The sequence below is a fragment of the Merops nubicus genome, unplaced genomic scaffold (genome assembly GCF_000691845.1).
Source record: "Merops nubicus isolate BGI_N331 unplaced genomic scaffold, ASM69184v1 scaffold16881, whole genome shotgun sequence".
In the NCBI taxonomy this organism is placed as follows: Eukaryota; Metazoa; Chordata; class Aves; order Coraciiformes; family Meropidae; genus Merops; species Merops nubicus.
The window spans coordinates 50110-75489 of NW_008589214.1; the positions used below are offsets into that span (position 1 = coordinate 50110).

The 25380-nt window shown below is 36.3% G+C and overlaps 1 protein-coding gene across 1 annotated transcript in view; it reads left to right on the forward strand.

Moving 5' to 3' along the window:
- LOC103781808 (ERC protein 2) overlaps positions 1-17407 on the forward strand; it is a gene marked incomplete at its 3' end in the record, with an annotated part of 52844 nt that extends 35437 nt beyond the window's left edge. The window contains exons 2-3 of the mRNA XM_008949532.1: positions 16318-16341; positions 16991-17407. Coding sequence (XP_008947780.1) covers positions 16318-16341; positions 16991-17407 — 441 coding nt within the window. The remainder of the gene's footprint in view (positions 1-16317; positions 16342-16990) is intronic.
- Between the last annotated feature and the right edge of the window lie 7973 nt (positions 17408-25380).

Sequence of the window (25380 nt, forward strand, 5' to 3'; positions counted from 1 at the left end):
AATTAACTTGTGATCATCAATCCATTTGCGGGTTTCAGCAGCAACTTGATCTACAGGCTATAGTTGAGAATGTCTGCTCTGAAGCACGGAACAACATGTCAGTTGGTTGGAATAATACTGTCTAGTTAACTAACTCTTCTGTTGCCTCACATTTTAAATGTAGGGCTAAATACAAGATTGCCTGCTTGGGCTAATAGAATTCTGACTCTGAAGAGATTTAGACCATAGCTATGGAATTAAACCAGCTTTTTTTTCTGTTTTTCAGCTGAAAAAACAAATACAATTTTCTTTAGCTGTAACAATTGTAATATATTAAAAGGCTTAAGATGCATTTTTTTTTTTTTTTTTTTTTTTTTTTTAGTGACTGATGTAAGTTCTCATTTATGGTAGACAGTGTCCTCTAGAAGAGTTTTATTTGAATGGGGCTTTCTGGCTCCCTGAGTAACATACAAGTTTAATCCAGAGACTGGAAATTATAGGAGCCATTGCATGTAGCACAGTGGAGAGCAATTCCCCTGTGATTAATTCTTTGCTGCTACTAGTGATCTCATCTACACATCTGAAGGTATCAGAGCAGTACCTCTTCCAAGTCCCAGTGTGGTTGATTGGCCCTAAATTAGAGAACTGTAATTCATCATTTATTACTTCTAGCAGTGGTGCAGTTGTTTGATGTATTAGAATATTTTTTTTCCTCCAAAATTAGTCCATATAAAGCTATTCAAGAATAATGGAATATACTATTTCTGTTACTAGGAACCTGGGGTGAAAATATCACATTGCAGATTTGTGATTCTCTTGTTTATTACAGAAGGAATTTCAAATGGAGGTCTTAGAATCAGATTTTCTAGATTTGATGCAAGAACAGCAAGGACTGCTGATAGTGACAGCTGCGATAACAGAGGACATTATAAAGACTAATTTGGAATATAAGAAAAAGACTAATGCTTTATATTGCTTGTCATACTCTTCCTTCAGCAGTAGTACTCTTTTTTTATTGCCATATAGGTTATGGGATGAGGGAATGCGGACAGGAGCACTTGTGATTTCAGCTGGTTTCCAACTACTTTGCAGTTAAGGATCAACAAACAGCAGCCAGATCAGGAACAGAATGAAGTTTTACCTCCTTATCCTTTATATGGGAAATACATATTCCTTAACCTTTATATACAAATTCATTTGTCTTTGATTATTTTCATTTATGTTTTCAATAGTGTGTTCATTTTACCAGATTATCGTGTGGGTAATCTGTGCTGAGAGAATGTTTTTCCCTGTAATTCTATATGAATTCCCCAAATTCTAGTGTGGACTCTGAGCGATGTCTCACATCAGGTTAATTTATCTTACAATAATTAAGTGTTTTAACATGAATAAAATGCAATACTGTACCTAGATGATCTGTCTTTTGAGATGCTAACTCCAGCAATATGAGTTATGAGTTTACTAGTTTATTTTCAGCCTTTTATGAAAGTCAGCATGGAAATTATCATCAGCATTGTGAAACGGAACTCAGAAAACACTATAATCCTTCAAAGGAAGAAAAAGATTTCTGTTTTCCTTGAAGAAACACTTTGTATAGGCATGCCTTATCTCACTAAGGAATGGTTGCCAGTGCAGTCTCTTAACACGTGTATAGCAGAAACATTAAGACTTGAAAATCTTTGCAACACCAAAAAGCAAACTTAATAAGGGATCCTTAAGCTTTCTTTTTAAATCAAATGTTCTTCTAATGAAAGTTTATAGATGAGCTGCACTCAGTCACGAAGTTAGGTCACTTTATATAGTTATTTTTATATAAGAAGTGAAGTTAAAAGCATGTGTAGCACAGCAAAGAAGATTGTGTTTCTCTGATGTTTATAATTGTTACTTGATGTTTTGTGTGTAACGTAATGATCTCAGTGGAGCTTCTCTCTCTGAAGGTTATACTCTGAAAAAGGCATGATTTTATACTCTGAAAAAGGCATGATTTTAATTCCCCAGATGAGGATATTGTTACATGTGTACAGTGGTTCACTGCAAAGCAATGACAGTGTATCTCATCACTTTGGGCTTTTATGAAGCTGATTTAGTAATATTTTAAAAATACTGAATAATATGTTGCTTTGACCAAAGACCATCAGACTGCGGAAGACCTTCGAGTCACATGGGGATGAATTATGCAGTATGTTTGGCTTATCATAGCTGATGTTCTTTGTACATTTAAATTGCTTCAGATATGGCACTTTTTTTTCGCCCCAGGGTTTTAAAAATAATTCAGTCATGTTGGAAAATAGTTTATTCTACTTCTCCTTGGTTTATTTTATTTTTTTTTTACTAGTTATGTCTATATGTGGACATGGAGAAGGAAGACCCTACCCTTCCCACAATAACACAAATGTTCAAGATTTTGCTATTGCAGGAGTTGTACTGAAAATGCATTATCTGGGAAACGTTTGGATTAAAGGAAAGCTGCAATTGGAATATTTGTGTTGAGCAAAGTAAACCAGATATAAGAGTGAGAACTTTTTGCAAACGTACAGGAAAATAATGACAAAATTTGGACTATGGAAGAGACGGGAGCAATCAGGTGTAGATTCAAGAAAAAAACAGAAAGCTGTAAAGCCAGTTCCTATGGTTAATATGTTCTATCTCTTGTGTTCTGCTCAAGAGTAACATAAAATGAGCCCATTATAAAGATACATCTGAGCATGAATTAAAAAGTAGAAAGATATAAGGTTACATAATTTCTTAAAGTTGGAAGAGCTCACACATTTTATTAAATTATTGACAGGAGCTGACATTAGCTGAGCAGGATGCACGGAGTGGTTTTGATGACAACATGAGTATTGATTCTATACTCTCTCTCCTTTTATAAAGCATAGAACAAATCCTCTTTGGCCAGACAGTGCAGAAACTGGGGATTAAGGGAGGATGTGTTGAAGGGGATATTCATTCTGCTCACAAATCTGTACTTAAACTGCAATGAGTTTGCATTATATAGCCAACAGATGTGTAAGCATGTGATCAGGGAGAAAAAACCTAGCAGTTACAACTAAATAAGCCTTTTGCACTCCAAGGTGGCTCTAAAATGCTTTACACACCGCACAGATCTTGTGGTGCTCTGATCTGCAAATTGGGGTTGTTGAAAGGAAAACAACAGTATTGGTGTGCTCGTGGAGCTTGCACCGCTTTTTGTGTGTAAGGCTTGGAGCACAGAGCAGGACCTGAAATCGCTTTACTTTTTTTTGCCTTAATTGCTGTTTTGTTTAATGCCCAGCTGAAAAGTGGTTGCAGAGATTTAGTAACTCCTCTCTTTCTTAATAGCTGTATAAATGGAATAGTCTTACAGCATGCTTACTGAAGAGCACTTTGAGAAATAAGGGAAAAAGTATGATATAGTAGACTGTTGGCAGACAAGAAGATAGGGATAAAAATGTAGAATTCAGCACTGGGGAATGCAGTTGGCCCCAAATGATCCTTAGAATGTGTTTGTTTAGTTGGAGTTGGCAATGGAAGTCTCCCTGGAGGCTTCTGGGCACTTTGTGAGTTTGAACCACTACTAAATAGTAGACCAGCATATGGATACACTACTATTTCAGCACTGTAGTACTTATGATTATGTGATGTACTTGGGGGGGAGGGAAATCCAAAGATCTTTCCAAAGAAAGAAAAGGGTGGAGGGAAAAAAATAATACTTGCAAAGAATCCTCAAGAAGTGTAAAATGGAATATTTACTGCACTCCATTGCTTCCCTGTAGTGGTTTAATAGTGAATCTGTAGTCTTAGCTGAGAAATTTCTTGCGGTTTATAGATCAGTTTCAAAATCATCCTGTTAGTTTTGATATATTATTCCTACAGAAATATATCACAGCTTTTATAGTAATTTTTAAAGAATGTAAATCAGTAGCACTTAAAATCCTAAATACCTAACTGCTTAATTAACAGTTGATTAAGTATTTTGTGCAGCACTGACAGTTGAATGGTGATTCTTTGATGTATGTAGTTAGTTGTACTACATTTGTAATTGCTTCTTAGGAACGAAGGTTATCCTGGATTTAAATATGCAAGTACAAAACATTCCATCTGACTGTTGGTGTTTGCAGTGTAAACAGTGTGTGATGGTAGTTGGTGTTTGCTGACCAGTGTAAGTGTAACCAGGGGAATGAAATAGTTTCTAGCTTTGAAATACTGTTGTTCTAGGTCAGAACCTGCAACAAAGAGCCAAGGTTAACTTGGTTTGTTGATACACGCTATCTGCAAGTTGGTGACTAGTAAGTTTTGAAAAAGTAAAACTTCTACATGGAGAAAAAGAACCAAATACACTGTTGGTTTTGTTTTGTTTTGTTTTGTTTGGTTTGGTTTGGTTTTGTTTTGTTTTGTTTGGTTTTGTTTTGTTTGGTTTTGTTTTGTTTTGTTGTTTTTCACTGTAGCCTTGTACATAGTTTTGGGATCAGTTGAGTAATTCTGGAAAGAATACTTGGCCACACACTTGCCGTGCTCCAAGTCGGAGGGTGTTTTGCTGCTGGACTTTCAGTTCAGTTGTGTCTCATGTTTGCTCCTTAATGATTATACTTTGCAAAGTAATCGAGTTTCAGACTCAGGGCTGGATTTTTCAGTTTTTATAGATACTCTTGCGTATTATACATTCAGGAAGAAATCTTTGGGGTTTAGTTACATATATATGTAAAGACAAATATCTTTATGCATTAAGTATATATAAGTATGTGTAAGTATATATCAAGTGTGTGTATATACGTCTGTGGTGTGGTCACTGTCTCTGCGTGTGTGTCCAAGTTCTTGAATTATGAGAGGAAAATTGCTATCTCTTCTAAGAAAAGACCTGCTCAGGTGGTTAGTTTTTTTTTTTTTTCCATACTTACAGCTTCTAATTAGTATGTAAATTTAATTTGTTTGTTTTAGTTATGTGACCATACCTGTTTGTTTGTATGTGTCTTTAGGAATTTTCTGTAGGCTGTAGATTTAGTGCCATCTGCTGGGAGAACTCCATAACTGCAGGCTTTTTACATGACTGAATGTACTGGATTCTTTTAGGCAATAAACGAGAGGATACACCTGTAAAATCTGACGAGTAAATATAGATTTAACAAAGTTTACTGTGAAACTAAACTCTTCCAACTTATGAAGGTATATTTTTTGCAAACTGCATAGACCTTTTGTGCCCAAAATAGTCTCCTTAATGACTCCTTCCCTGCTGATTTGTACTTTTTCTGTAAGTCAGGATGAAATGTTTTTCCAGATGGTTGTCTTGCTTTGTGATGCATCATTTTTCTCTTTTGGATCCAACTGAGAACTGTTTTGATTTGAGCTACTGAAATCTCTATTTTGATTTTGTTTTTTTCCTTGATTGTAGTGGAACACATAGTTCCAAAGCTCCCTTTCAGATTGTTTCAATGGGAAATAATTATGTGTTATGGTTAATCAACTCACAGTACTATTTCAAGTAGAGAAAAAAAAAGGCATCTGAAGAGTGCTCTTTTATGTATTTCGCCTGATTAAAAGGCAAACAGGCAGAGGTTGAAACTGGAACTTAATTTATCACTTTTTTTTTATTTCTGGCTTACTAAAAGCTGTGCTTAAAATAGTGGCAGAATCACAGAACATTAGGAGTTGGAAGGGACCTTGCAAGATCATCTAGTCCAACTCCACTGCTGGAGCAGGATCACCTAGATTGGGTCACACAGGAAGGCGTCCAGGTGGATTTTTAATGTCTCCAGAGAAGGAGACTCCACAACCTTTCTGGCCAGCTTGTTCCAGTTCTCTGGCACCCTCACCGTGAAAAAGTTTTTCCTTATGTTTACCTGAAACGTCCTATGATCCAGCTTGTACCCATTGCCCCTTGTCCTATCACTGGATGTCACTGAGAAGAGCCTGGCTCTGTCCTCCAGACACTTGCCCTTTACACATTTATAGACAATAATGAGGTCACTCTTCAGTCTCCTTTTCTCCAGGCTAAAGAGACTCAGCTCTCTCACCCTTTCCTCATAAGGGAGATGCTCCACTTCCTTAATCATCTTAGTGGCTCTGCGGTGGACTCTTTCCAGTAGCTCCCTGTCTGTCTTGAACTGGGGTGTCCAGAACTGGATACAATACTCCAGGTGGGGCCTCATCAACGCAGAGTAGAGGGGGAGGAGAACCTCCCTCAACCTTCTGGCCACTCTCTTCTTAATGCATCCCAGGATGCCATTGGCCTTTTTGGCTACAGGGGCACATTGTTGGCTCATGGTCATCCTCTTGTTCACCGTGACTCCTAGATCTTTTCCCCAAGAGCTGCTCTCCAACAGATTAGCTCCCAACCTTTACTGATACATGGGGTTGTTCTTCCCCAAACACAGTACTTTACACTTGCCTTTGTTGAACTTCATTAAATTTCTCCATGCCCAGCTTTCCGGCCTATCCAGGTCACACTGGATGGCGGCACAGCCTTCTGACATATCAGCCACTCCTCCCAGTTTCGTATCATCAGCAAACTCACCGAGGGTATGCTCTATCCCTTCGTCCAGGTCATTGATGAATATATTGAACAGCGCTGGACTCAGAACCGACCCCTGGGGGGCACAACTAGCCACAGGCCTGCAGCTAGACTCTTCTCCACTGACCACAAGTCTCTGTGCTCTGTCCTTCAGGCAGTTTCCAGTCCTTCTCTCCACACAACCATCCAAGCCACACTTCTCTAGCTTGGCTGCAAGGATGCCATGGGAGACAGTATCAAAAGCTTTGCTGAAGTCGAGATATACCACATCCACTGCCCTCCCCTCATCTGTCCCTCTAGCTGTGCCATCATAAAGGGTTATCAGATTAGTCAAGCATGACTTCCCTTTGTTGAATCCTTTTTGACTACTCGTGATAAGCCTCTGTTCCTCAACACGCTTTGAGATAGTGCCAAGAACAACCTGTTCCATCACCTTTCCAGGAATGGAGGTGAGGCTGACTGGCCTATAGTTACTCGGGTCTTCCTTCATGCTCTTTTTAAAGATTGGGATGACATTGGCCGTCCTTCAGTCCTCAGGCACCTCTCCTGTTCTCCAGGACCTTTTGAAGATGATGGAGGGTGGTCTAGCAATGACTTCTGAAATCTCCCTCAGCACTCGCATCCCATCAGGGTCCATAGACTTGTGGATGTTCAGTTGTCATGTGAAGAACTACTATGATTTTTCTAGTGTCTGCATTAAGAGAGTATAGTTAGTTAGAAATTTTCAAAATCAAAACATGTAGAGGATAAGAAGGTCATACAAAATGTTAAGATGCGCCAGTCCCACGGTTTTCAGTGATGATATGCATTTTTCACTTGTGACAATGAAGATTTCTTGTATGGAAACTTCAAGTACCCATTTCATATGTAAATTAAACACATATGTTTGCAATGCAGTACTGAGGTTTTGTCTGGTCTTCTACCTTTCCTACCCTCTGTCTTTCAATGTAGTGTGAAAGAATCACTAGAATCTCTTTTTGAGAAGTTGACAAGCTATATCAGGCTGTTACATTTCCCCATATTGTTGCTTAGATGTGAAATCCAAGATTTTACAGTATACGGTCTGTTAAGGTCACTTGAGAAACATCACATATTGTATGTTATGGAAATAATTGTATTAATATTTCTAACGTAATTTACAGCTCAGTTGTCCATTACTACTGACTGGCAACAGCAACTGTCTGTATTTCAGTCTATTTATGACCTTATTATTGGAAACACTGTTTGGACACCTATATAGTTTTCCTTTATGTGCATTTTTCTTGGATAGCTTCAGCAGGACCTGTGCTATATCCACAGAAATTCTTGTCCTCAGATCTTATTTTTTTAAAATGAAAGAAATAGGATCTTTGTTTCTTTCGAGGCAGATTCTAAAATAAGAAAAGGGAGCCCAGTTCACATGATTTTTGTCTAGGAAAATGAGTTGGTTTTTTTTTCAAGATAATAGTGAGCTTTCTGCCAGAAGCTCCTGAACTTTGTAGCAAAAGATCAAGCAAATGAAGGGAGGTACTGAAGAACAAATACCACAGCTTTTTCAGTGTTTGAAATGTGACCTTGTTTACTCTCAATGCTCTCCCTTTGAAAGTAATTTCTTGACTCAGTGCCCAAGAAAGAATTCTTTTAGCTAAATGCCAGTTCTTGAGAAATAAGGAAGTAATAGGCCTTTTTAAGCAGCCAAGATTTTTGCCATGCTATTATTTTGACTGAATTGTCAAGCTGGACAATATATGCTACTGTCCACAACGAGAGGAAGTTACATGCCAAATCTTTTTTGGCTTATCAGGTGTTTTTTTAAACCTGGCAGTCAGAAGCAATTATTTCTTAACTTCCTGTTCTTCGTTAGCTGAAATTTGGACAACAGTTCGTACTAAACTGGTATTAGTGAATATAATGTCATGGGTATCCTAGGAAGAAGGCAAATATAATTTCCTAGGTTTTCCAACAAGTGCATTTCAGTTGTACATGACCACAGAAGGAGGAATAGGGCTCAAGTCCCTATGACACATGCAAATCTTAACTCACATACAGTCTTATTTTTTAAATGAGTATTTCCACTATTTTCTTTTGGCTTTCATTTCTGTGATTTAGGCCCACTGCAATCATTGCTAAACCTAATTTATTATTAGTGCCCAAATTTATTACTTAATGCCCAAAAAAGCATTGAAGAATGTTGATCCTATGGCATTCTACTACTGTTTGTAAAAACCCAAAAGTTCCTATAGCTTCTCTGAGGAAGAAAATTGCACTCAAGTAGATCAGTAATCTGTGCTGAATTCTGACTGGTAGTGTTCAATCTGTGACATTCAGTCCATTAGTATGTGACTTCACTGGGAGGGGAGCTCTGCATTTTTTTCTGTAAACAAAAAACCAAACAAACCCAAACTAACCCCACAAAACCAGAACAGACCCCTGCCCTTTCCTGATGTTTAATTAATCAATTTCTGTATTGATAACATAAATTTATAAGTGATTTAATGGAACAAAAAAAAAATTAAAACTTCTAATTATGCTGAGACAGACAAATAATATCTTAATACTTTTTCAGACACTTTTTAGTTAAATGTTGGCAGACTTGAAGACTGGGGAATGGTCAGTAGCTTGTCTTTCTGAAAATTCAATTTGTACCTCTGCTCCTTTGCTCGTTGGTATGACAAGACTGACATCAAGGAAGAATCTCTTCATGGCCTCTTCTTATGCAGTATAATTTCCAGTCCCATTTCACAGGAGCTATCCTATATTGGCAGTATGAATTACCATACTTTCATTATGTACAATATTTAGGAAAGGAAATGCTCATGAAAACTCTAAAGTGTTGAGTTTTATGGCTTGTCTTAAATGTTAGTCAGTCAGGAGCGTGGTTTTTCAGTAGCATTATCATCCACAGGTGAAGGCTGGCAATATTCTTGCTTTTTATTGGAAAGCACAGTCAAAACGGTTCAGAACATCCCCAGCATCCCCTGTTCTGAGATATTGCAGAGGTATTCAAAATTCCAGGATGTTCTAGGACCCACTGATGTTTAGAACTTCAGCCCTAGCATCAGGGACAACTGAAGCACTATGAGTGCTACTAAAAGGAAGGAAAAAAACCTTGGATTCAAAGGTCTGAGGAAGTAAAATTTTTAGTGGCAACAATGAAAGATGTTAATTTACATAACCATTCTATGTAAATAGTTTTTGGGGTTGCTTATTAAAAAGATAGCCAGAAATATTTGAAGTATTAATATCCTTGAAAATTCTGTGAATGTTTGCTCAGTTGGTTTCAGTTATTTGGCTTTTAGTAATTCAGAAGCCTTAAATAGGAATTACGTCATAGTCAATCTGTTTTTTCCTATTCATGTGTTTGATTATACATGATCTTAATTCAACAAAATTCTGGGTTGTGATTCATGTATGAATATCATCCTTTAATGTTTTTGTGGTGGAATAGTAGTGTAACATTGTCATTTTGCATCTTTAATGTACAGTTTATAAGTTGCATGCACCAGGTTTATTCAAAGGCATGCACAGGAAATAGACTGGACATAATTAAAAGCATTAGGGCCACACTTGTTTGATCTTGTTGGTAGAAAAAAAAGTTATTTTTCTTACTGTTAAATAAGATGTAAAGCAGAGGTGATGACCTCTTACAATAATTAATGGACCAATATGCACTTTTCCTAATAAGAGGTGTGTTAAAATTTGGCATGTTGGCTAAATTACATTTGGTTTACTAACATATTCTGGGTATGGCACTTTTACTGTTCTGAGCCTTAAATACATAATAACCTACTAATTATAACCATAACAAAAGGGAAAATGACGCTATTTGGTAAAAAGCTTGACTTTAAATATCTGTATGCTGGAAAAAAAAAACAAACCTCTGCTTTGTTCATGGTAACTTGAACTTGTTAGAAACCAGGGAGGAAATGATTTTTTTTCTGAATTTCTCCCTTTCCCCACCCCCCCCGTTAAAATGAACCAAAGCTTCAATCAGTTCTAAACACACACTGAAACATTTTGTTAATGAATGCTTTGCTCATTGAGTTTTCATGAAGTTTTTTTCCACAAAGTTTTTAAGAGCTTTGTGTGTATCTGCAAGTGTCTTCTCCAACTTGAACATATTGAAAATACTTGATAATTTACTGCAAATGTTTACCTTCTGCAAGCAAATGGCTATTACTTCAGAGGTATATTTATGATGCTGTCTTTTTTGAACGGAAATTTTTAAAGCACAGAAAAGAATCCCAAAACCAAGGGCTTCCAGAGGTACCAGACAGTACATCAGCAGAATGTTCCCTTTAGATAAAAGGCTGAGGAGATAGCTGGAAATCTGCTGGTTTATAAGCAAAAGCACTAGGAATGTTATTTTAGTTTTTATTTTAATCTTATATCTCTTCATTAATAGAACTGATTGTGGTAGTGGGATTTTCTTTGTTCTTTGTAAAAGATCTTGAGTGCTTTTGCATTCTCCTGGACTTCTGCTGCAATGACATGAAGCTCTGGGGATTCTGTTATGTGACTGCAGTTACTTCAGGGATTAGCTGTAGGACTCAGATTCTGCTCATCTTTAGTAAACCATGGGCAGGCAGAATACAAATTGAAAGGATCAGTTATGTAGAGCCTAGGTCATGTGAGGTTTTGTGTGGTAAAGGTTCATGGTCCGAGGTGGTCTAAAAGCTTTCTTAGAAAACCATAAGCACTTCAGTCCCCAAACAGAGTGGAAATGATTTATCCTGGCAAGAAAAGAGTATCATAGAAACTGCAGTGCATTAGAGGAAGGAACATTTCTCACAATACATAGTTATGTTATCTGATGAGAATTGTTTTATATATGAATACCTAAGACTTATTTTTGGGTGTCCAGGACTTGCATTGTTCTTCTTGGGTAGCTAATGTTACAGATGGAATTTGGGGGGGGGGAAAGGGAAGGAGGAGAGGGAAATTTATGATTTTCTAGTCCACTAAAATCCTACTTACCTGGCATTGCTCAGCTCTAAAAGCATATTTGCAGCATTTTCCAAAGGGAAGAGAGGAAAAAGGAGGCCACAGTCTTGTCATAACAGTATAATTGGATTGTTTTAAAATTGTAATAATACCAGTAATCATCACCTAAATACAAAACCTTGCATTTTGCTACAATACTAATTACATGTTTTAGTAAAGTTCTTTTTTTTTAGTAATTGCATCTTTGCACATTCCCCTTGGCCTTTTGGTTCTCAGGATTACAGGCTACAAGATTTGGCCCTTGAGTATTACAGTGATTTTTATTAGTTAATTCAGATTTTCTAGGTTAAAGGAATTGATGAGGAAAGTTGTACTGAATTTTTGCTTTTGAGATACTGGCTACTTTATGCAAGGTAAACCATAACTGAATTCCTATTAGTAATTGTGGGCTGAGGTAAAATGTACTGTCTCCACAGAAAAGACTGTGTTCTCACTTTGTTTAAAGCTGGTTGATAAATACCAGAAATCCTCTAATGAAAAATTCAGCAAATAGTATTCAGCTAGCTTTTTTTCAGAGAGGAATAAAAAACCCCCAAACATTGCATTTTAGAGGCAAGGTAAATTTCAAAGACCTGAAATGAGGTCAAACACCACAGAAAGCATTGGCTATGCTGGAGAAGCGTGATGGAGGCAAGAAGGAAAGGATTATAGGGAGAGATTTCAGATGTACAGTTAGTTTTTTCTGCCATATAATAATAATCCAAGTTAACAAATGAACTTCAGTGCTTTAGAGGTGGATTTGTGGTACTGTATTTATTATGAAGAAATATTATTTGACAGAATGACAAACTCTATCTCTGATAGAAGGCCTACTTGGGGCAAATGGCAAAGCAAAGGAAATAAATGAAAAATGACATCTTTCAGCCCACAGGAAACCAGGGAACTGGGAAAGAAATATATTTGCAGATTGTGCCTTAAGAATTAGGTGCAAAACTACTATGAAACTTGCAATACTAAAATGTTTTGGCCTACAGCTACCCGTCAATTATTAGTAGAAATGCACTTTTGTACAATGATATCAAGTTTTTAGGCAATACTTTTTCTTTCCAATCATTTTTTTTTTCACCAAAATACTTGTGGGATGACCCAGAGAAGATGCCTGAATAGTAATGAAGTCTGATAGTTCAGATTAAATAAAAAGAAAATATTTTATATAAATATAAATAAAAAGAAAAAAAGACAGAGTATACTGGAATCTTAAATTTGGTTTGATTTCCAGTTCTTCTCGAAGTCTTTGTAAAGAATCCATTGTGATGTGGTTCTATGTATCCCCACAGTGCCAGCTGCCTGGTGTAAGGTAGGGCACTTCAGCCTCACCTCACATGCCACCCTGCAGCATGTGGGTGTCTGTTCCCTGGACCTGCTCTCTTTCCTAGACTCTGATTATTCCTTCTAAACTTGCTGGGGCTTGCTGCCAGTTGCTTTTCACTTAGATCATATGGAAGTTCTGGCATTGAGAGGACAGAGACTGTTTTTGCTGTAGTCATTACTTCCTAGTTGTTGGAAAGCCAGGGAAGAGAGCCTCTGAAGGGAAAGCTAATAGGGTTTTTCCTTGTGTTTGAGGTGGGAAAGAAACGGGAGAACTGGGAGCTAAAAAATGGAGCTGTAAGAAATAGGAACTAGAAGTCAATAAGAAGACAAGGAGGGGTGAGAGGAATGATTTAGGCATTAGGTGGAGAAAACATGGTCAAGTCCAATAAAGTACCAATAGCATTTTTTGGATGAAACACCAAAATGAATCATCTTGCATGGCTACAGAAGTAATTGTTTCAGATGGCTTCTGCTCTAAATATTTTGGTGCAGCACGATGACTAGAGGGAGTGATGGCAAGATCATCCAGTAGATTTGAAACTATCAAAGAACATACTCAGAATCCTTCAGCAGCTCTGGTGCCAAAATTTGAGTAATTCCTGTCCAAGGAAGTAGATTGTTAACTTATCACTGTATTACAGAAAACTGCTAGCAAATTGTACATGGATGGATGTGTATTTCAAAATCCATCCCTTGACAGCATAAGACCACTATCTGCTACCAAATCCATCAAATTGGTTTTCCCAATCAGACAGCCCTGGCTATAATTTCTCTCTTCCTTGACCTTACACAAGGTTTGTCACTTCCTTCCATGTTAGTAGCAGGCAATTTTTTACATGACAGTAGACTGGATTCCACAACATGCTCTTTGGTTTTGGTGCTGGGGTGTTACAATAAGCTGTGTACTTCTGTAGGTAGACTAATGATTTTAGAGGAGTGAGTCTCCTTGTGATTTTCTTTTCCTCCACTGTTCACCAAATATTTAAGGCTTTGGGATGTTCTGAATGTGCTTATGTGCTCTGGCCCAAGGCATACTATGACAGGACAGTTCTCTGCAGGCAATTCCTTTCGGAATAGCCAGTTGGCACAGATTAGAGGAACTTCCTGGTTAGAATGTGAATTGGAATCTGAGAAAGGTCATTAATTCATCTTCCTTTCATAGTTTTTGTTTCAGTTTATGGGGACAAATTTTGAAAAGCTGCACTTTGCTTAACTCAGAGGAAGATTAATGGGACCTCCTGTGCAGTTCCATGGATTGGCTCTTGGAGTTGAGATATAGAGAAGGACTTAAAAAGTTCTCAGACAACTCTGTATCTATTCCCAAGAAATTAGCATAGAAAAATTTCTGATCATCTGGTCTGTTTTAATAGAAATTTTAAAAAATGATTGATCTTGCATGTTTGTATGTTTTTTCTGTGTGTTTTTTTTTTTTTTTTTAAATCCCATAAGGTTCTAGATCTAATGACAGCAGCGTGACAGAGATTCACAGCCCTCCTACATTCCTCCCCCACTGCAATTAATTATACAGTTTTTTCCTCCTTCACAACATTTGTTCTTTCCTTTTCTTAGCTAGCTGCAGATATAAAAATCTGTGCCAGCACAAGTCTAAATCTAGTCTGTCTTGTTCAAAGAGAGTTCTAAGTCTTCAATGTACAAAAATGGATTCTCTCATGTCCAAGAAGCAGTAGTCTGCCACAGCTGAGGTGGTTGGTTGAACGTAATGACTGAGAAGCAGAGTAACGACAGGACTAGGGGGAATGGGGCACAGCTGGAAGTGGGCAGATTCAGGCTGGACATGAGGAAGAAGTTCTTCACCATGAGAGTGGTGAGACCCTGGAATGGGTTGCCCAGGGAGGGGGTTGAGGCCCCATCCCTGGGGGTCTTTAAGGCCAGGCTGGAGGAGGCTCTGGGCAGCCTGATCTAGTGGGAGGTGTTCCTGCTCATGGCAGAGGGGTTGGAACTGGGTGATCCTTGTGGTCCCTTCCAACCCTGACAGATTCTGATCTGTTTTAGCAGAGGACTTTAGAGCCCTAATGGCTTAATGGTTGGACTTGATGATCTTGAAGATCCCTTCCAACATAAAGGATTCTATGATTCTATGAACTACTGTTGTGCTTATTGACAAACATGTTTATGGGTGGAACCTAAGAATCTAATACATAGGTTGCTGTGGGATGAAAGAGGAACTCGTCTGGTTTATCTTAACCAGAATTGCTGTTAGACTTATGCTTTCAAAGTGTTTCTGTGTTGATCCAAAAGTTTTCCCTTTTACAACTTTCATTCAGAAGGTTTGTATGTTGGCAACATGTCGGTTAACTTTGCTTTTATTTTTCTCTTAAAAAATTTCAAATATTTTGGAAACTAGTTTCGTTTTGCTTAAAGTCTTATAGACATATAGGCATTTGGTGTACAGAGACCACCTGACTTTGTGAAAACATTTCATTGTTAATAGTATTCAGTTTATTTGGAGCTTTAAAGTTTATAAAAATAATTTAAAATATAATGAGATAAAGAAAAGATAAGTATTACCATTAAATAAAAGCAGGACTGTAAATGAGTAGCTTACATGTGTATGGTCTTAACTGAGTGTGTGCCTAACAATATGCAAATATTAAGAGAATTATGATCTGGACATTTATTAGAACAGTGCTGTTTAATGCTAGAACAGATTTTAAATGTCTTAACTGTACATAATTCTACCACTGGCAATACTTTTTTTACATTTGAAGTAACTGACAAAAACTGAAAAAAGTTTATTTTCTTAAGGCTTTACATTTTTCATTTTGCTTAAATTGTTGTTACAAAGTGACAACTTTAGATGTAATTGTGCTAAACATGAAGGTAGTATCAAATGATGTTTCGTTTGCATTTTTTTTTTGTTGTTTGTTTTTAGAATGTGGAGTTACAGAATAATTTCCCAAACTCCTGCAGACAAATGTCTTATGGTACAGACTGCGTGACTACTCAGAAATTCATATTTCTATAAATTCAGTATGCTGTGTAGGCAGTGAATAGAAGGGGGAAAGTAAGGAGAAAAACAAATTGTCAGATGAAGATATAATCTCAAATACTCATCATAAACCAAAGTAATTTAGGTTAATCATCTATGTTTCAACTTTAATATGTGCAAGATCTTTTGATTTTGATTTGCGTTGAATAAAGAGTGTAAGATTTACCTCTTGAACAGAGAAATGCCCCTGTACCCAGATGTAGTACAAATATTTTAAAGACAAGTTGCTGTGTTTTGAAAAACTTTTGAAGTGTAAAAGAACAGTATGATAAAATAGGAATGTTATTATTCTCGGTGGGTTTGATTATTTCTAATATGTTTTTCTTTGTCATATTGACTAAGCAGAGTCTGTCTGTAGTTTAGGTTTATATATTTGAGTACTGTGAAGTTGTTGGTGCTTTTTTGTATAACTCAATAATTTATTTTTTTTTTCTGTTGAAGGTACTTTTTGTTGAATTGAGTTCTTTTTGTTGAATCTCCTTTGCTTGCATCTGACCTGTCTTTTTGTTGATTTTGCTTCATTTTTTTCATTTACCATGCTGTTCAGTTTTTGGATGCCAGGAGAACAAAGGTTTGTTCACTACTTGCAGTCAATTTATTTTTGCAAAATTCAGTATGGCTTATTGTGTTTTTCTCCTTTTTTTTTGTTTGCTTGTTAGAGATACAGTAATCCTGTTTACTAAACATGCTCATAGCTTTAGTTGCCAAAAGGAAAAGCCAAAACCAACCAGCCCCAACTTAGCCGTTTCCCAAAGCCCCCTTCAATTATAGTGAGTGCTTTGATTGACTCTATAAACAACAATAATGTTGAGCACCATGAAGGGCAGAATTACCTTTAGTCTATGAAGTAATTTAGAAAACATGGAATACTGAGTCTTTCAGCTTTGTAGGTACATATTGACTGTACTCTAGTGGATGTGTGACTGCCTAGTGTTTGGGTTTGTTTGTTTGCATTTCTTTGCTATTTATTTTATCTGCAGCTGCCACTATTTTGTGTGCGTGTTTGTTGTGTTGTTTTTTTTTTTTTTTTTCTAGAAGCACTTCAAAGATATCATTACAAATATTGTCACACGCATTTGCTGTTTTATGATGTCATTTGATACACTTCCGTCATTGATTCTAATGATTTTTTTTTGTAACAGCATACAACAAAAGTTTAATTGAAGATTAATCCTATGTTCATATCCTAAATTGATTTGTTTCCCTTTTCTTTATTGCAGCATCTGCAAATGACAATCCAGGCACTTCAAGATGAGCTTAGAACCCAGAGAGACCTTAACCATCTTCTCCAGCAAGAAAGTGGAAACCGAGGAGCTGAGCATTTTACCATTGAACTCACAGAGGAGAATTTTCGAAGACTTCAAGCAGAACATGATAGACAAGCTAAAGAGCTCTTCTTGTTGAGGAAAACACTGGAAGAAATGGAGCTTAGGATTGAAACACAAAAGCAAACACTAAATGCCAGGGATGAATCAATAAAAAAGCTTCTGGAAATGTTGCAAAGTAAAGGTTTGCCATCTAAAGGAATGGAAGATGACAATGAGAGAACTCGAAGAATGGCAGAGGCTGAATCTCAGGTTAATCATTTAGAAGTGATTTTAGATCAGAAGGAGAAGGAAAACATGCATCTTAGAGAGGTAATGAAAAACTCATTTGTTTAAAAGATATCGTTGAAGTACTTGCTGCTGTTTTAGAAATATAAAATATCTAAGTATTTTCTTATTCTGCTCTCTTTTATCATAAAAAAATATAATATGCGTTTGTTTTACATCTAACAAATACACAACAGGACTACAGGACATTTGAAAGCAAGTGTAAGAAATTATGGAAGAAAGGTAATTGTATTTGAGTCTTATTGTCTTTGATATGGTTGCTTTGCATGGTTTCTGAATTTTTGTATTTTGACAAGTCATTGTTCAGCAAAAGAAGACGAGAACTACTGAATAGCAAAGTAGCAGCTAAGCTTAATAGTTATGAGTTCATGCTACTTCTGTGCTTGATACCCTTTGTGTTTGAAATTAGTGTTTTCAAATGTTTTGCTTTCAATATAAACAGGCTTCTGCCTATATGCATTTCTAATGTATTTTTATGTATTACTCCAACTTTTAGGTAAATATATTGCATGATGTTGCCACATTAAAGCACTGGGGCGATGGATGCACATTATTCTGAGAGATCCTTGATTTGATCCCAAGCCCACCCCCACCAGATGCCCACATCACTTGTGAATGCATTTTTGGGACTAGATTTGGAATTATTAAATTATTACAACTGAAAGAAAATCTGGCTTGGTGTCAAGCCTGTCTGCCCTCTCTACATCCAAGCAGCCCATTGGCATTTTTGTGTGACTTGTGTAAAGCAAATAAGATAATGTGTGTCTTCCTCAGACCCTATTGCCTCCTGCTAAGAGGGGTGAAATTGCAGGGAGGCTGTGTACAGGCTGCCCACAGTGAGGGAAATTTCAGGATAAACAGATCTGTTTCCTTAGAAACCTGAAAACAGGGTTGTCTAATTGAACTTTCAGTCTAGTATAACACCAATTTGCCTGACAGATCAGAACGTGGGAAAAAAAAAGTACAAAAGCATAGAAGCATAGAAAAGTATTGTTTGCTCCAGTAGATCACTAAAAGTATGAATGTTGGTGTTTAAGAACAGATATTTACATCTAGAGAATATTGTCAAAATTTTTTCTTTGCTATGGACAAATTCTGTTACATTTACCTTATGGCTACTTTTTGGTGGGTTTTTTTTTTTTTTTTTTTTTTTTTTTTTTTTTTTTTCCCCCTCTTTTTTTTCTGGCCTTCTCTAACCTAGAATGTGTATTGAGGACTCAGTGGTATCTGGTGCCCATCTGAAGCTTGGAAACTGGAAAATTTTCAAGGCACAATGGTACATGCCATTAAAGTTTTCTTGTGAAGGTGGGGATCCTGAAACTTCCCACTGGCACAGTGATGCCAGCTGTTAAGGAAGTCTGAGAGTCAGTGGATCCTGAAAACAGTTGCATGAGGAATTAATGATACTGAGTTTGTGATGAGGGAGGATTATGGGAGAAGTTCTATAAACTAGCAAGCAATTTTCTGGATTTACATCTGCTACCCTCAGAGTAGTACTTGAAGTCTGTTTCAAGGATGGATGTTTTGCTATTTATTATTTGTTTTGTTATGTGAGTGTTTGGATTTAACCTGTTACACCAGTATCACTTAAGTCTGTGAATCTTAATTTGAGGATGTATTGGACCCAAATAAATTTACAGTGGAAATTTTAAGGTTTCTAATTAGCACAATAGTGAAGAGTAGTGAGAAATATAACTAAATAGAGCTTGAAAAGCAGATAAAATGTAAGCCTCCAAGCAAAGTCCTTGGAGTTCCAATTTATTGACTAGTCCAAGGAATGCTGAGAGGAGGTCATACCGCTACTTATAGACCATGCATGTTTATCCTATATTTCTACTGAACAATTTTATGTTTCCCCCTGGGTTACCCTCGGTGGCCAAGGAAAAAAATTTCTCCCTCAGTTTGCATGAGGTTATAGAGCTTGTCTTTCGTCTCGAGTACTGCAAATACAGAGTGGCGTTTTTGGTTATAACATGCTGGTATGTCTTGGTAACTGGTCAAGGTTTAAAAATTTAGTAGGTTTGCTGTCTGGAATCTGTCCCTGTCAGATTGTCAGGAACTAACCATTGATTTGGAGATTTTGACTAACAATTTCCTTGTTTTTGTAAGTTCAAGGTTTTGGGTGAAGTCTGGCTCCAGCTCTCTTCCTGTAGCGTATGGTATTAAGTCTTTTGCTGTTTTGTTATGGGATGTTGTCTGCATGCTTTGAGGGAACATCAGATATTTTGTATAGTTTTATCTGTTCGTTAAAAGTCCAAATGGATCAACTTTTCATCTTTATGTGTAGCCTGGTGAGTCCTTGTTTCTGCAGTGCTTGTTCAAGTTGCTGTCACTGCATGTAGTCTCCACCGTGTGCAATAAGTTTTCCAACATGATAAACCAGGAATGACTATGCTGAGTCTTCTGCAGTAGCCTCCTCAGTGGATAGATATTTTGATTTTTATTTTTTTCATTAGTGTTTGTAAGTTTTCATCCTAACTGTGTAAATGATCTTGCAGAGTTACTGGATTTTTTTTTTTCCTAATAATACTTTAAATTTTAACTTGGGTACATTTTTAATTAATTCTATTAATGGATTATTTAGCATTCACTTAAATTGTGTTAATACTTCTATCTTTAACAAAATATTTGTCATTTTAGAATCTCACCTAAAACATCCTGCTTTCTGTATTTTTATAGGTTGGTGTATAGAGCTCAAATGTTGAGTACATTTCTGAGAAACCAGTATATTCTCATGTGTAACATAATGTTTGATAACTTGTTTCTATTTTTTTTACTTAGTATTGCTATTTGACTTTCTGCCACTATACCTGAAACAAATTGTTGCAGTGAATTAAGTTATTCAAGGAACAGAGATTTCTAGTGTATCAATTTACCCTTACAATGATAGATTCTGCTGTAGTGTCCAACGGGAAGAGTGCTTTCTATGGGAAATAAAGCTGAACATGGTGGTTATAAGGTTGAATGTGAAAAAAAAAACAAACCCTGAAGACTACTGGTTTTCTACAGCCTAAGCACAACATTAAAAAAACATATATAGACTGACCTCAACAGCTATGCTTTTGGCATTTAGTTTAAAAATACTTTCAATCTGAAGTTTTTAGTTCTTGAAATTAAGTTGTGTTACCTTTTAAATTCTAGCTGAAGAAAGGCCAAAGATATATTTTGCTGAGTTTTTGAACATATTTCCCTCTAATGTAACTCTATCTTTCCCCCTTGGACTGTTCATTTCTTAGTTCTTTAAAGTAGTGCCAAAGCTGGAATCAGTCTTCTCTTGTTCATTTTCGGTCTTTTAGATCTCTCAACATGGTTAATAGTCACTGGTGGGTGAAATTTTGACTAAACAGGAGACTTAAACCAACATATTTTGAGAGAAACTGAAGCGACTGGTTGTGAAATGTTGGCAGTTATGGACACCCTCTTCACACATTCATGTCTCCAGTGGCTGTCAAGTCTATCTCCTTGACCTGCATCCCACTGAGCACTGATTATACTAGGAAGTGAATAGTGAGGGATATGTTCAAATAGAGAGCAATAACTTTTCTTGTTGTCCTTCAATCTCTACCACTTTGTTAATTATTAAATGTCTCTCATATTTGTTTTTTGTGCATTTTATGTAAAACATGTGCATTACCAGAAAAAAAGTATCCTACTGGTTTGATTCAGAATCATGTAAAAATTTAGGTTTTTTAAGCTATTGATTCTTTTTTTTTTTATTTCCTCTCCTGTGACTAGCTGTAGCAGCCACCTTCAAAGATCTGGAAGTTCTCCAGGCCTTAGATTATATTTCTTAGAGAAGGTATAGGGAAGAGACCTACAAATACCTAGGACACCAGAAGCATAAGAACAACTCTAGAAAATGAAACAACTAAATTTTTTCCCCCCCTTTGTTTTCATGTTCTTAACAGATTTATTTATAGTGACTGGTGTGTTAACTACTTGGCCTTAAAGATTGTACCTTTCTGCAGTGAACAGTCTGCTCTGTTTCACAGAGGCAAACTTGTGATGATAGGTTTACTCAAGTTTTGTGTTTGAAGGTCTTAATAATGGCAAATTTGAGACGTATTATACAGGAGGAGGAGGACATTCGAATGGAAGTTGGAATCCTCTTTTACAGGAATATCATAAAATGTCAGTGTCAGTAAGATTAATGAAAATGTTGGGAAATAAGCTATGCAAAAAATGGGATTAGATTTCTTTCCATATATTAAGGAATTTAAAATCTAGGCAGTAAGCTTCCACAAGGATAGCTTGATTCCCAACTTTGTGATAGTTTTAAGAAAAGTTTCCTTTCACAAAGCAAGAAAGAACAAATCAAATTCTCATCGAATAGCAAAAAGTGTGAGCATGTATTTCTGTTTCAGTTTTGGAGATGCAGCCTGCTGAGGGTAGAAGGTTGAGCTCTTTTCTACAAGTTTTATGAGAACTTCTGCCCAATTTGCATGCAGTTTTACATCACTGAGGCTGAATCCTCTGTCTGTAACTAAGCTCACTCAAATATTTTTGTTAACATTTTTCAAAGGTAACTGAATGTTATTTATATTTCCTGAGAGAAAATGATATAGCATTTGCTTTGATAAGGAAATAATGATCCTGTGTAAGGAAGAAAGGAGTCTTCTCAAATATACACGCATGAGAAAACTGACATTTTGAGGGCTGGGTAGTCTCACTGTTAAGTATGTTAATGGTTGAAAATCTGTCTTGATGCCATAATGTCATACTATGGTGCTCTTCATGTTCAGAATTAAATATCCTGAAGATCACTAAATAGATATATTCCTGTCAGAAAACACAAGATGCCTGCTCTAAAGTTCTTAAGTTGGTTATCACATGTCTCTTCTAGAATTTTAAATAAACGCTTGTTTCTTTATACTTTGGGAGAACTGTAGGTAATATGGTGATTTTATCATGTGGAAATGTAGCACAGATGTTTGATATTACTTTTTTTAAACATAGTGACCACACATTATTTACCCTAAGTACCATTAAGTATTTTTTTATTATTGCTATTAAAAACTTGCCTTAGGCAAAGTCCTGCTAAGTCTATAGTAAAGTCAAATGTTAAAATTCCAGCAAGTATTTTATTATTTATACATACATGTATATTACACATGCCCTCTCTATGTAACATACAATTTCACTAAAACAGAATCTGAGATTGCCTAGGATTTTATACATGGATTTTAACTCTTAACTTAAATGCATTCCTAAAATAATGTTGTTGTGCGTAGTTTAAAGCTACGGCTTTTTTATATTTAGTAAAAGAAGAAGAACACAACTTCTTTATTATAAGTTAAAGTGTACTTCTAAACTTTCAAGGTTTTCTTAAAAACTTGCTCTATCTTTGAACTCAGCTTGGTCAAATAACGAAGGCTGCTGATAGGATTTGAACTGCCATCATGAATTAGTTATTGCATGTTTTTAAAGTTATTAATGGAGCAAAGTTCCTTCTTCCACTGTGAATAGAACAGATGCCTTGCAGACTTTTGGTGTTTACTGTAAATGTCTTACACTGGAGCCAGTAGTAATTTACTAAGGAAATGCTTTATCGACACCAAACGTTTCTTCCCTGAAGTTAGTTACGTATATTAACAACCATTCTACACTGAATCACTTTATTGGGTTCATTAGTGCCTCTTTCTTTCTATTTCTCATGGCTCAGCTCAAAACATTAATCTTATCAGTTGCTATTACTTTCTATCAAAGTATCAATAGTAATATGTTTTTAAGATGACCACTTAAGTATACAGAAGGATTTTGCAATGCTGGCAGGCACTCCAGACATGAGAAAGAAGATAGAACCTGATTATGCCCTAGAGAATCGTTAGTAGTTCTATCACAGCCCATTCAGATTTTGTTATGCCCCATGATATTCTAGCCAAGGTGCTTGGTCACAATGGTTTTTATAAGTCCATGTGGATGATTAGAAAGCATTGTTCATTTAGAAGTCAGTTTATTTAAAGACAGGATTGCTCTCCATGACAACACCACCACCACATCAGCAGTAGTTTGGCATCTAGAATATGAGAAAACCGTCAAACTGACATGTCTTAGAGTAGCAACTAAAGAAGTTACTTCAGGAAGAGAGAAAAATCAGAAAAATTCAAGCATAATCTGGGCTTTCTATAACTGTCAGCGTGTGGAGGTGATGAATTGATCATACCAGCATTCCTGGGAAGCACTTCCTTTAGAAGGTAGTTTGGGACTGTCTTGAATTGCTGTAAAACTAGTGTTGTCCCTAGATGTGGAAATACAAGCTCTATCTTTGCAGGGCTGTTAACTAGCTCAGTTCACACATTCACAACTTTCAGGCTGCATGTAAAGAGTTTAGAGACTGGCTGATAATGAAACAGAGAAAAATATTCAGTTTTGGTTTCTGTCATAGGCCTTGTTTCCTTTAATCTTTTCTCAATTATCTTTTGAAGTCTCTCTTCTGTAAATAATCTGCTACTCATCTGTGTGGCAATAACTTCGTTACTCTACAATGTAGTTAATCCTCTCTAGCTTCATCATTTCATACTTACTCATATGAATGACAATTGCTTATGTATGTAACTCACAGGTCTGATATGTTGATGTATTTTCGCAGAAAGAATCAGAGTTGAATTTCTGGGGAAGAGCTTACCCTGGAATTCCTCTGTATACTTCTCTGCTTTAAACTCTCTAGGCGCAGGAAGGTGTACCCAGAGAGAAGTTAAACCATGGAATAGGTAGCCTAGAGTTGTTGAGGAACCTTACTGGTCTGGGGAGATGCATGATACAGGTTGTAAATCCCACAGAATTTATCTTCATAGAATTAATTAATTTAGGCTCAAAGAATTAAGGCTTCAATCAGTTTGGTTCCTACTCATGTATTGAATTATTGTTCCTACTTCTTAAACCAATAAACTTAATGAAATCATATACCTCTAATCTTCTGCTTGTATCGAACATGTGCAAACGATGTGTCCTACTTTTTACTAACTCCTATCTGCCTGCCATATTGAAGTACACTGAGTCTACTGGATTTTTTTTCAACCTTCTTCAGGGCAATAGCCATTGGGCAATGTTTAAGTCAGGTTATAAGATATCAGTAGTTAATGATATGGGCTTTCTACTTAAAAATGTTACAAAGAATTTAAGACCATGCTACTAAGCAAACATTAGAGTAACAGTTATGTTGGGTGCATTTACTGTGATTTAAAATTACTGACCTTCAGCCAGTGAACATAAGGAATAGGAAACATGCTTATGAGGTAGACTTCTAACCAGAACCAACTTTTTTATTCCAGATATATTGTCTTATAATACCCCAGAAAAAAAATAATTGTGAAAAGTTATTCTATGATTCATTTTAAATGTCAGCTACTGTTGAAACTTTTTATAACAATGCTTTCTCACTGTATTAATATTTCCAGAAGACTATTGGAGGAAGAGACTGAGAATCTGAATAATTTCAGTCATTGTTAAAATTGCTGTAAACTGTTATCTCTTATACTTACCACCTCCTGCATCATTTCACAAGAAAACCTTAGCACTTTAGAGGAAAATGAAGGTTTTGTAAAAGAACAGGTTGAAGAACACTCAATGCTCTTTGAGTCCTTTATACCTATATTGCTCCAAAAGTGGATTAAGATTTGCAAGCCCCATTTTTTCATGTTCAGGGCTAGTCTTCTAAATTCTAAACCAAAACTGCTTTTTCCAACAAATCGTATGTTTTAACTGAGACTCCTTTGTCTGAGTCATGCAGCCTTTTACCTGGACTAAAACCCCAGGTATTGTAGTCATATAAGCTTGACTTCCAGAAAACTTCAAAATTATTTTAAAATGTAAAGTAAACATATAAAATATACTCTATAAATATACCCTATCTCACTATAAAGATTTGGTCAAAATATCGATGAATAACCCCAATGTGCTCTGAAAGACATATCCACTAAAATCATGGATATGTTTGAAAATACTGAGAACTAAATCCTGTTTGATTTTTTCATGAGTCAAATAAGGTCAATGGGATT